The 13,499-nt window shown below is 32.3% G+C and overlaps 1 protein-coding gene across 13 annotated transcripts in view; it reads left to right on the plus strand.

Moving 5' to 3' along the window:
• Positions 1-337: 337 nt before the first annotated feature.
• Positions 338-13,499, plus strand: part of LOC139498970 (dual specificity tyrosine-phosphorylation-regulated kinase 4-like) — a 106,068-nt gene continuing 92,906 nt past the window's right edge. For 11 of the 13 annotated variants that reach the window (XM_071287567.1, XM_071287580.1, XM_071287563.1 and 8 more), the window contains exons 1-2: positions 341-466; positions 4,590-4,688. In XM_071287567.1, the coding sequence (XP_071143668.1) occupies positions 4,654-4,688 (35 nt within the window). In that variant the 5' untranslated portion in view covers positions 341-466; positions 4,590-4,653. Of the gene's footprint in view, positions 467-4,589; positions 4,689-13,499 lie in introns of all 13 variants that reach the window. The other 2 variants (XM_071287575.1, XM_071287577.1) reach the window with 2 other exon arrangements.

Consider the following 13,499-nt stretch of genomic DNA (forward strand, 5'->3'; position numbering starts at 1 on the left):
GCCATAAGCTTAAACACTAATTAGATTTTAAAATTCAAAAAATGGATAAAACTTAAAATTAATAAGTTTAAAAAAAGTCAACTAGTTAAACATGTTCAAAGATAAAAATATGTAATAAAATTTATTTATGTCAGTGATGATAAAAAGTTAACATCAAACGAGGTTTTTCTTTAGATCATGTTTCATTAAAATCTAAAAAAAAATCATTAACTCATGTTGTTTAAAGATAGAACATTGAGGGTCTTACTGTTTAAAAAAACTGTAAGTTTCCAAATCGATTGAAAGATGATCATTACGTTCGTTTTCTACGTCATTTTTATATTTTAATCCATCGTTTAACCGAACCGGAAGTCTTCTCATTCAGCATCTCTCTCATGGCAACGCTCCAGCAGATCTGGACCAAACTCATTAGACTCAATACCAAACTGAAAAAACTTACATAGTGCCACATATGCAGAAACTGATAGTAAGATTGGAATAACTTCCTTATTTAATAGGAAAAAAACCACAAAAACCAAATCTTTTGAAAATTGTGTTGTTTGCTTTGTCAGTTCACAGTTGCTGTCTTGGGTGATCTCTACATGTAGTTTCACAAATTATCGTGTTATGGGCGTTTTTCAATAAAAACGTATTTTCTTGTTCCAGCCACTTAAAAAAAAATATGTTTGATCTTTGCAAGTAATTTTTTGTGCAGTCACAATGGTCAGTACATTGAATTAGATTTAACATTTTTAAGCAAAGAAACGTTTATTTTAGAGGGATTGATAAGATATTGACTCCTGAATGGTCCAAAACAACCAAAATGGCATGTCTCTAGACGCTTGTTAAACATTCATACTCTAAAATATTGTAAAAAAATGAAGAAATAAATGTTATTTTTACTTTACATAAGTTCTTTAATAATTCAAAAGTACAATGTATGTTCAGAGCCAACATATTTTAATAAACAGCTTTCAATATAGGATTTTTAATTTCAGAAGGGGTGTCCCTCACAAAATGTCCACTACGAAACGAAGTCATTAAAATTTGCCAATAAACAGTGTTATAAAATCAATGTAATTTTTGTTTTCAAGAGATATAAACATCTAAGGGTCTTACAAAAGAAGTGATATGCTTTTATAACGGCAATTAAATTGTTGGTAAGAAAAATTGAGCACATCAAATGGACCAGAGTGATACCGTATTTTTGTTAATGTCCACCACGAAACGGGTCAAATCTCCTTCAGCATGTTCAGTATCTGGTTTTAAAATGATGAAAAAAATATCAGTGTACAGCTAAATAAATGCTTTGATGAATACAATCAGTCTTGTTACTATTGCAATATAGGGATTGTGGGGAAAAAAATAAAACATGCGACAGGGGTTAAAAAATCCACTAGCCCGACCACCGGGACTAGATCATTTACGCCTCGGGCAATTAAAATGTGTAATCCGATATGCCCGACGGACTAATAACAAAAAATTCTTGACGTTTCCAAAATGGAAAGTGAAAAATCCCTTTATCACTATTCTGTGTTAGCCATTTTGATTCAATTAACTCTTCCGGGATTCCAAGAATTTGAACTGGTTTGTACAGGTCCTGTTGTACATATTTTAAAAATAGAACAAATAACTCTGGCATGTCTGGGTGGCCTGGTATCATGTGTTGATTGCAATTCTCGTACTTTAAATATCGATTTCTCATACCATGGCTTGGGGTATTGTACATTGCTTATCGTGTCGAGATTTCCAATTAACGGTATTTGGGGGTATGACGTATTGATTGGTATTGACCTGTCTTGAGCACGAAACCATGCAACAAAATATTTCTTAAAATTTAGTACGGGAACCCCAGGAACTTCGTCAGTTTCAACGAAAAACAGTAGATGAAGGGAGTAACGAGGCTGAAAATTCATCCCCCCAAAATGCTAAATACGACAGGAAAAGCCGCGGAAAAAAAATAATAGTGTCCAGGACAGCAGGGCTGTCAAGTCTTTAGCGCGAGACTCACACATGTTCATGCTTATTTGGCGGCATTTTCCTTTGATTTATTGTTTTTTTCTCTTTGATCTTTACAATTTAGCAAAAAAACCAAGCATTCACTTCCTGAAAAGTTTGCAGAACTGGGACACAATGATTCTCCTGGCAAGGTTGGCTGTTGCTGATGAAAAAAACAGACAATGCTCTGTGAATATTGCCGTTAGTTGCCCCAAGCACGCCAATAAAAAGTCTGCTTTGAATGTGGGAACAACTAAGTTAGGTTAAGCACCAAAAGAATAAATAACAGATCAACAAAAATTATCAAATATAGTGTATAATGTCTCCTTCAAAACAAAGGACACCCACTTTGTATTATGCAGCAAACTCTTGATTTTTAAGGCATACTAGGGCTAGCAGGTCAGTTTTGATGGACTAGCAGTTCTTCCAACAGGGCTAGTAAAGTCCTGCTGCCAATAAGTCCTGGGCTAGTTGGCTGTAACAAAAATTTTTAACCCCTGATGCGAATATGTCCCCTATTCCCCTACGAAACGGTCCCCTACTAAACAAGTAGGGGAGAAAAACGTTTCGTAGTGGACACAACCACTACCATGCAGTCTTTTTTTAATCTTTTTTCAATTATATTCGTTCAAAACAAATAACAAGGGTTAGTTTCATGTAATTTTTATTATGTTTTTATTAACATATAATAGAGTTGATGTCAACTACGAAACTTTTTGTCCACTATGAAACGGTTTTGTCCACTACGTAACACATCAAAATGTCCACTACGTAACATGAGTTGTACCTTCATATGTGAAGTACTGTCTAATCTTTAATGATAAAAATGGTTTTCCAATTCAGAAAAAAATGAGATTTTTCTAGTATTTAAAGTAAACAAACTGGAATGTCTATAGGAAACATTTAAAATTGCAAAAAATATGTGTGTTTAGAAGAAGTTTAGTAGGGGACTTTTGTACGAAACAGTAAATAATATCATTTTAAAGAATATTTAAGATTGCACTTTTTGTTTACAAACAGGTCTATAATAGAGGTATTCAAAATAACTCTTGAAATTAAATTTTAGACAAGTTGATTTTCCATTTTTTTTAAGGTCTGAAAGTTACGCTTTTATTGAAAAACGCCTTTATACTTTTAATCTATACAGTGATATACAATAGATTTATACTAAACACAAACCTTTAACCTAGCTTTAAAAAAAACCAGAACCCACTAAAATAAACTAGTGTATCAAGGCTTTTGATGCATGGAGTAACATCCTTTTTGAAGTTTTAATTCATAATGGCATTATTTAATTGTGGAACATAAACCTATTGGCTATAACTCAAATCATGTCTATCAGCGGATAGAATAAAAAAGAATAGAACTTTCAGAATATTGTCATTCTGCAGAATGTAATCATCCACTAATGTATAAAATTTTTACATTTATAATTACAAGGACCACATTATAATGTTATAAATTTATTATTGTGTAAACAGAAGAAGTTAATTATTGTTTCTTTGAACTTAAAACTATCTGATTTGATTTTTTAAAATTTTAACACATATATGTTTTCTGACATATTTTTTTTAATTTAAAAATATTTTTTTTCTTAATTTTTAAATTATTTAAAAAAAAATTTTCTAGTTCCAATGATACCTAAAATTTCATATAAGTATTATTATTGTATAGCAATATAATATTTCCCACAGAAAGTAACCAAAAGTTAGCGTGCAATAAATTCTAATATTGCACTAGTGCAATAAATCTTCAAAATTCATGACGTCATTAACAACAAAATCTTAGTTTAAACCAATTTTTCATTTTAAATATTATATTGCTATACAATAAAAGGGTTATTGCATGAATATTGGGGAATATTGTCCCTCGTAGAACATATATTGCACTCGCAAGCTCGTGCAATATAAAATTCTACTGGGGACAATGTTCCCCAATATTCACGCAATAACCCTATAGTATAGACAAATTGACCACTTTTAGAGTCACTAATGAATGGAGAGCCTTCAAAATATGACATCAACCATCAAAACTGTTTATTTTACCCTATATCATGTATATTAAAAGGTTTGATTGAACTTATACAGAACATTAACATTATTAAATGCAGATCTATCTATTAACAAAACGTCTATGAAATTTTTATCGCTAAATCAAATCTAATTGTCAATGATGTAAATAATCCAATTTGATTTGAATGACATTTGTTGAGGCATACAAACGATTTTACATGTTTACATATTGTCTGGACGTTAATAGTATTGATTTTAGAATTATCACCTAAATAAAAATAGTTATAAAATCAACTCATCCTCTGTGTTTATCTGACAGGTAAAAATTAACCTCCTTAAAAGTTCGGTGATTGTTAAGATCAATATTCAGATTCAAGGTAAAAAAAAGAAAATTCACCTGTTTAAAAAGTTACTGTTCATTAAGTCAGAAACTACCGTTCGGTTGTTATAATGTTTTTCTTGAGTAAGCTTAACTAAGTTAATTATCGTAGTTGAACAGTGAATGGAAATAAAATCACAGTTTAAAATGATATAATTGCCTCATGGCTTAAATGGAGTGATTACAACGCAGTGTCAATCTTTGCTTTGTTTATCTTGCAGCGGAATAAATAGAATAAAACTGACCAGTCCAAAAGATTCACGTAGCATGGCGAGGGGTTAGAGAATGAATCCGCGTGTGTCAAAACAACGTAAGAAAAGGTAGGCCATCATCATGTTTATCATATCTATATATTGATTTACCGTTAGCCACTTTAGGTGGAAAGTTTAAATTGGTTTTTGTATTGATTTTGGTTGTTTTGTTTATTCTTTAGATGACATTTTTGGTTAAAAATCAGATTAATATTATCTCTATTTCACGGTAATTAATAGATAAACTTTCGTAATAGTTTATTCTTAAATGAGTCTTTAGATTACAATTTTAGTCAAAATGCAGATAAATATCAACTGATTTTCACGGTTATTAATAGATAAACATTTTTAATAGCAGTGTCATTTTATTTGAAGATCTACATGGGGGTTTTTCATTTCTGTATTTTTTAAATTTTTAGGTTATTTTTCTGTATTCTTTTAATTTTTTGCCTATTATACTTGTAATTTTAGCCTTTAATTCTCTATTCTGTACACTCCATCCAGACCCTCTTAGTCTCATTATATGTCTTTTTGTAATTCTGAATCAACACAAATATGCTTATTAAATTTTAATAATTTCAAATACAGTTTGATTTTCATTTGAAAGAGTGACTTGAAAACTGGTGGTTCCATAAAAGCACTGTTAAGGATGTTCGCTACTCTAGTCTTTTTAAAAGACTGTTATAAATTGAAAGTATATAAATTAAGAAACTAAAAAAGCAGAAAAAAATGGAGGGTCCGTGTGCTTGTTTTCGAGATATAAGCCGTTGAAAATTTGGCGGGAAATAATTCTCTCTAGATTTTTCTTTCACTTAACACGAGCACCTTTTTTGTTTAAAAAACTATGAAAAAATAACAAGGATTTCATAAGATTTTGAAATATGGCTTTTTAAATAATATGTAATAAAAATATGAAAAGAAAAGTAGGGGTTAGTGGGCAAAATATTTTTATGTTAATACATAGATAAAACCAGAGGATTCTGAAAATCTGGCAAAAATTCAAAAAGTAGAGGAGCAAACATCCTTAAGTTATTTAGTATGAATTTTTGCACGAGTTCTTTCATATATATATATATATATATGGTGAATCTACATGTGTTTTCAGATTTAGGATTTTGGGCCATAAACTTGTTTTTTGAATTGGTCGATGTTTAGGTCCAAAGGGTTAAAAATTTAACTTGTATTGCAGTCTGCACCAAAAACTTTTTCAACTACTAGTCCGAAGACCAATATTCTGACATTTTTCTTATTGGTCCAAACAAAATTTTGCAAAAACTTACTAGTCCGAATGAAATTTTACTAGTCTGGGGCATCGGACTAGTGGCTAACCGTGCAGACTGGTATTGATTTCATAAAATTAAAAAAATAATTGTATTAAGATTTTTGGTTTTTGGTCTAATTAAATCTGTTTGATTTCCACAATAATTGAATGCACGAGGACACAGAGGATCTTTGATATCCTGAAAGGAACCATATTTTTTTTTTAGAAATACATGAACATACAAAATGTAATGAATAATAAAACAATAGTGAACAACTGATTATGTTTTTTCTAAATTTCCACAGTCCAGTGACAAACAGTTCATGCATAACAAAGTGGAAATTGGTAGATTTTTATCAAAAGTCTATTTATTTTCTAAAAATTGTTAACCAAATGGCATGCTTGTACAAAATTCAACATGTAATTTTGTCCCAAAGTATTATAACCCATAAAAGATCATTTCAATTTTACTTCAAAATTTATTACAAAAATTACTTATTAGAAAAGGAAGACAGGGTACACTTCTTTTGAATTTTTTACATGAAAGCAAGCCATTTCCAATTAGATATATTGATATAGATAAAATTTGCAAATTGAAATAAGATACATTTAAATTTATGTGTAAAGACTTGTAACAAAATCATATAGGATCTAAGTTAAAACAGAAAAGAAATAGCACTCATGATTATGCAGGAAAGTTAGAATATTATCACATAACAATATCAATATGCATATTATAATTGAAAAATTATATTAAAAAAATGCAGGAAGACGTGTCGATGCTCATCAGTAATATTTTCAAATTGATGGGTGGTTTTATATTATTCTACCACCTTGAAACTTATTTAATGACGCTGATAAATGCGATATATGTATACCACAAGGCGTTTTATACATTTAAACGGGTAAACAGTAATATCATTTACATTTAAATTAGTATATCCCATTCTTTAATTTACTATTTTACTAAAAATAGATTTATATGTTTAAAGTTTAATTAGTTGTAAGCCTTTTACCCTTTTAAAGAAGATGAAAGACTTTTTAACTGTCTTTCGTTCTATGACCAAGAAATATATTTACTGTTTTATGTATTAAGGAAAGGCTGATGGATGTTATTTATTATAGATAAGATTCATTAGTGTTTGATTGCTGCCCAGTGGCAAATATTTCAGTAATTAATATATCATATAATTTTAAAAATTTAAATGCATTTTGTTTTGCAATATCAGGCATTGAACACAAGATATGTGATTTTTTTTTAAGCCTCTACTGTGTCATAGGGTTACTCTTGTCTGTACGACCATACTTCCCAAAGTTTATTTCTGTTCTCAAACTTTAGTTTTTCTCAACCAAATGTTATGGAACTTATGCACAATGTTTTTAAATAAAACAACACATCATTAAAGTAGGAATTTTGGTTATTGTCACTTTAATCAAACTTGAGTAATGTCCCTTTATAACTTTATTAAAAGAGGGGGTATCATCACAGACACAGACTCCATTTATTTCACAAGGTTTGAATGTAAAAACTTAAACAAATAAAGAATGACAAAAATTTGATTCAAAGTCATGTTTATAGAATAAAACTTGTTGTTAGAGGAAAAATTTGGTCAAGTATGTGCACTTGAAAGTTGAAAAAACACTGAGGAGGTGTTAAACTCTTTTTTTTATGTAAATATTTTAGCTGTTACACCATACCATAAAAAGTGGGAAATAAGCATAAAAGTTAAGCTTTAATAATATGATATCGTACCACAAGATCCCGTTATCTAAGCTCTCAAAGTATTTATTTATCAATAAATGGTGATTTTTCAGATTACGTTTATTTTAACAAGTTTTTATGTCGGTCTTCAGACTAATATTGACATAACAGTGATCGAGTCGGAGAAATGGAAGGAAAAGATAGGCATTTCAATTGTACTTCAAATAGTCAAGTTTATTAAATTATCAGAAAAATGTGTCAGAATTCAAACATTTGAAGATATTTTTATCTCACAAGGTGGCTTTTGTTTGTAAGGTGAAATTAGGGGAATTTGTTAGGTAATAAAATTAACATAAACCTGGGAACAGAATGTCAATATATATGTTCCTGCATAAACATAGTCGCTAAATTAGGGGATTTGTTAGGTAATGAAATTAACATAAACCAGTAAACAGTATGTCAATATATATGTTCCTGCATAAACATAGTTGTTTAACTGTAGAAGCATTCTGGTTAGTCAAATGAAATTACCATAAATTCAGAAATTATTTTATGTTTTTAATAAATGGGGGAAACTGTGATAGTCAAGTATGATGACAGGTGCATGCATAATCCATGCATAATTTTCAGTAGCAATTTTTGAACAAAACTAAAACAAAGGATGAGTGATTTTATTGTTGTTGCATCTGAAGAGTCAGGCCACACTTCAAAATATATTGGTTTGCCCAAACCCTACCCAAAGGATGAGACAGTGGGTAGGTAGCTATGCATTTTTTTTTTTACACAGAAAGAAATTGAAGTATCGGATGCTTATTTGTCTTCATGCCTATCTGATTAAAAAAAACCTTCTCAAAATCAGGACAATAAAAGATTTTAAGTAGGCAGCTTTTTACTGGGTAGGTAGGGTTAGGGCAAACAACCCTATTCTTTTTTATGGCCTCAACCAGGCTTTCAATAAGGAGCAACAAACCCCCTGCAAATTCAAAATTCATCTTTAAATGGGGGTCTCATTGGGGGTTCTGATCCCGGATCCCGCTTACTGTTTTGTCAGATTCCTGTATCCCGCTTACACTATGTACGTAAGCAATTCTCATTTTTTTGTCATTTCCCAGGTCGCGCTAGACCTCATTTCCTGTTTTCACAACTCAATAATTTGACTTTAACGTGTCACGCTTACAAAAAATGGGCAATCCCGCGTCGCACTTAAACCCCAATGAGACCCACTAAAATTTTGAAAAGCAAAAACTCGATCAGTTTCAACTGGCTGTGTGACCACTTACATGTACTGGTTTATTGGATTTGTCTTGTATGAAATTTTTTTAATCAGAAGTACAAAAGTTCAGACAAGTTATTGATTAATTAAGCTCTTTTTAAATGAAAGGGGATGTTTGTGTGCGACACAGTGCATCTGTGAGCTGGGTAAAAAAATTGATTAAACATCAACTTAATAACAACATTTCCCTTGTGTTGCCATGTTGGAGGAGCATTTAAATTTCTTGGCCTTACATAATTTATCACAAAGATCTAAGGATATATTATCTCACACTTGCTTGTACCACATGTTTTAATTTGGTTTGTCAATGAGATCAACAAGATACATGGTCAACAAAATAGCCAAGGGACTCACTCTGAATAAACAAAATAGTCAAGGGAAATAACTCACTCTGAATAAACAAAATAGCCAAGGGAAATAACTCACTCTGAATAAACAAAGTAGCCAAGGGAAATAACTCACTCTGAATAAACAAAGTAGCCAAGGGAAATAACTCACTCTGAATAAACAAAGTAGCCAAGGGAAATTACTCACTCTGAATAAACAAAGTAGCCAAGGGAAATAACTCACTCTGAATTTACATCCTATCTAAATCTTTCTATAGATACCATACACAACTGAAGTAAGATTACATCATCTAGTTGAAAAAAAATGGAAAACAACACGTTTTATAATTTATTGCGTCCGAAGCGCTTTTCTGGATTTACCTTCATCAGGAACGCTCAAAGCCAAACATTTGAAATCCGAAGATGTATAAGTACCGAAAATCGTTGAAGAGCTTTATGTCAAAAATACCTAAAATAAATAGCCAAATTCATCTAAAGCCAACTTTGCCTGAGGGAGTTGAAACCTTAGTTTCATAATAATTTCAAAATTTATTTACAAAGATTATCTATGTAGTGTAAAGTTGTCCCTCTTTTACGTTGCTCAGAAAGTGTATATCCACTGTCACATATGAAATTTTATGTGTTTTAATCTTTAGAATGAACGTTCTAGATACAAACTTATCAATTGTGTTATTTTTCTTTCATTTCAATCCGTGGGAAAGTGAATTTTAAGAAATCTGGTAAGTCCTAGATTAAGGGTGTAAAAGATTATATATTGTATTTTATAAATTTATTTTTAATTTTATTTTGTACTCATGATGACAGTTTTCGGCATATAAAAAGTTGTTTTAAAAATATATCAATAAAAAAGGATCCATTTTAGGGCTTATTTATATTAGTGGTCTTGAAATAATTTATTATCTAGCTAAGAAAATGTATCTATATATACAATGTACAATATGATAAAATAATAAGACTGAACTGACTTGATAGCTTGGGACACTGTTAGGTATAATGAATATCCTATAACCCTAGAACACTGGTGTAAGTTGTTACAGCACAAGACTGAACTGACTTGATAGCTTGGGACACTGTTAGGTATAATGAATATCCTATAACCCTAGAACACTGGTGTAAGTTGTTACAGCTCAAGACTGAACTGACTTGATATCTTGGAACACTGTTAGGTATAATGAATATCCTATAACCCTAGAACACTGGTGTAAGTTGTTACAGCACAAGACTGAACTGACTTGATAGCTTGGGACACTGTTAGGTATAATGAATATCCTATAACCCTAGAACACTGGTGTAAGTTGTTACAGCTCAAGACTGAACTGACTTGATATCTTGGAACACTGTTAGGTATAATGAATATCCTATAACCCTAGAACACTGGTGTAAGTTGTTACAGCACAAGACTGAACTGACTTGATAGCTTGGGACACTGTTAGGTATAATGAATATCCAATAACCCTAGAACACTGGTGTAAGTTGTTACAGCTCAAGACTGAACTGACTTGATATCTTGGAACACTGTTAGGTATAATGAATATCCTATAACCCTAGAACACTGGTGTAAGTTGTTACAGCACAAGACTGAACTGACTTGATAGCTTCGGACACTGTTAGGTATAATGAATATCCTATAACCCTAGAACACTGGTGTAAGTTGTTACAGCTCAAGACTGAACTGACTTGATAGCTTGGGACACTGTTAGGTATAATGAATATCCTATAACCCTAGAACACTGGTGTAAGTTGTTACAGCACAAGACTGAACTGACTTGATAGCTTGGGACACTGTTAGGTATAATGAATATCCTATAACCCTAGAACACTGGTGTAAGTTGTTACAGCACAAGACTGAACTGACTTGATAGCTTGGAACACTGTTAGGTATAATGAATATCCTATAACCCTAGAACACTGGTGTAAGTTGTTACAGCACAAGACTGAACTGACTTGATAGCTTGGGACACTGTTAGGTATAATGAATATCCTATAACCCTAGAACACTGGTGTAAGTTGTTACAGCACAAGACTGAACTGACTTGATATCTTGGAACACTGTTAGGTATAATGAATATCCTATAACCCTAGAACACTGGTGTAAGTTGTTACAGCACAAGACTTAACTGACTTGATAGCTTGGGACACTGTTAGGTATAATGAATATCCAATAACCCTAGAACACTGGTGTAAGTTGTTACAGCACAAGACTGAACTGACTTGATATCTTGGAACACTGTTAGGTATAATGAATATCCTATAACCCTAGAACACTGGTGTAAGTTGTTACAGCACAAGACTGAACTGACTTGATATCTTGGAACACTGTTAGGTATAATGAATATCCAATAACCCTAGAACACTGGTGTAAGTTGTTACAGCTCAAGACTGAACTGACTTGATATCTTGGAACACTGTTAGGTATAATGAATATCCTATAACCCTAGAACACTGGTGTAAGTTGTTACAGCACAAGACTGAACTGACTTGATATCTTGGAACACTGTTAGGTATAATGAATATCCTATAACCCTAGAACACTGGTGTAAGTTGTTACAGCACAAGACTGAACTGACTTGATAGCTTGGGACACTGTTAGGTATAATGAATATCCAATAACCCTAGAACACTGGTGTAAGTTGTTACAGCTCAAGACTGAACTGACTTGATATCTTGGAACACTGTTAGGTATAATGAATATCCTATAACCCTAGAACACTGGTGTAAGTTGTTACAGCACAAGACTGAACTGACTTGATATCTTGGAACACTGTTAGGTATAATGAATATCCTATAACCCTAGAACACTGGTGTAAGTTGTTACAGCACAAGACTGAACTGACTTGATATCTTGGAACACTGTTAGGTATAATGAATATCCTATAACCCTAGAACACTGGTGTAAGTTGTTACAGCACAAGACTGAACTGACTTGATATCTTGGAACACTGTTAGGTATAATGAATATCCTATAACCCTAGAACACTGGTGTAAGTTGTTACAGCACAAGACTGAACTGACTTGATATCTTGGAACACTGTTAGGTATAATGAATATCCTATAACCCTAGAACACTGGTGTAAGTTGTTACAGCACAAGACTGAACTGACTTGATATCTTGGAACACTGTTAGGTATAATGAATATCCTATAACCCTAGAACACTGGTGTAAGTTGTTACAGCACAAGACTGAACTGACTTGATATCTTGGAACACTGTTAGGTATAATGAATATCCTATAACCCTAGAACACTGGTGTAAGTTGTTACAGCACAAGACTGAACTGACTTGATATCTTGGAACACTGTTAGGTATAATGAATATCCTATAACCCTAGAACACTGGTGTAAGTTGTTACAGCACAAGACTGAACTGACTTGATATCTTGGAACACTGTTAGGTATAATGAATATCCTATAACCCTAGAACACTGGTGTAAGTTGTTACAGCACAAGACTGAACTGACTTGATATCTTGGAACACTGTTAGGTATAATGAATATCCTATAACCCTAGAACACTGGTGTAAGTTGTTACAGCACAAGACTGAACTGACTTGATATCTTGGAACACTGTTAGGTATAATGAATATCCTATAACCCTAGAACACTGGTGTAAGTTGTTACAGCACAAGACTGAACTGACTTGATATCTTGGAACACTGTTAGGTATAATGAATATCCTATAACCCTAGAACACTGGTGTAAGTTGTTACAGCACAAGACTGAACTGACTTGATATCTTGGAACACTGTTAGGTATAATGAATATCCTATAACCCTAGAACACTGGTGTAAGTTGTTACAGCACAAGACTGAACTGACTTGATATCTTGGAACACTGTTAGGTATAATGAATATCCTATAACCCTAGAACACTGGTGTAAGTTGTTACAGCACAAGACTGAACTGACTTGATATCTTGGAACACTGTTAGGTATAATGAATATCCTATAACCCTAGAACACTGGTGTAAGTTGTTACAGCACAAGACTGAACTGACTTGATATCTTGGAACACTGTTAGGTATAATGAATATCCTATAACCCTAGAACACTGGTGTAAGTTGTTACAGCACAAGACTGAACTGACTTGATATCTTGGAACACTGTTAGGTATAATGAATATCCTATAACCCTAGAACACTGGTGTAAGTTGTTACAGCACAAGACTGAACTGACTTGATATCTTGGAACACTGTTAGGTATAATGAATATCCTATAACCCTAGGACACTGGTGTAAGTTGTTACAGCACAAGACTGAACTGACTTGATAGCTTGGGACACTGTTAGGTATAATGAATATCCA

This window comes from Mytilus edulis, chromosome 12 (genome assembly GCF_963676685.1).
Source record: "Mytilus edulis chromosome 12, xbMytEdul2.2, whole genome shotgun sequence".
Classification (NCBI taxonomy): domain Eukaryota; kingdom Metazoa; phylum Mollusca; class Bivalvia; order Mytilida; family Mytilidae; genus Mytilus; species Mytilus edulis.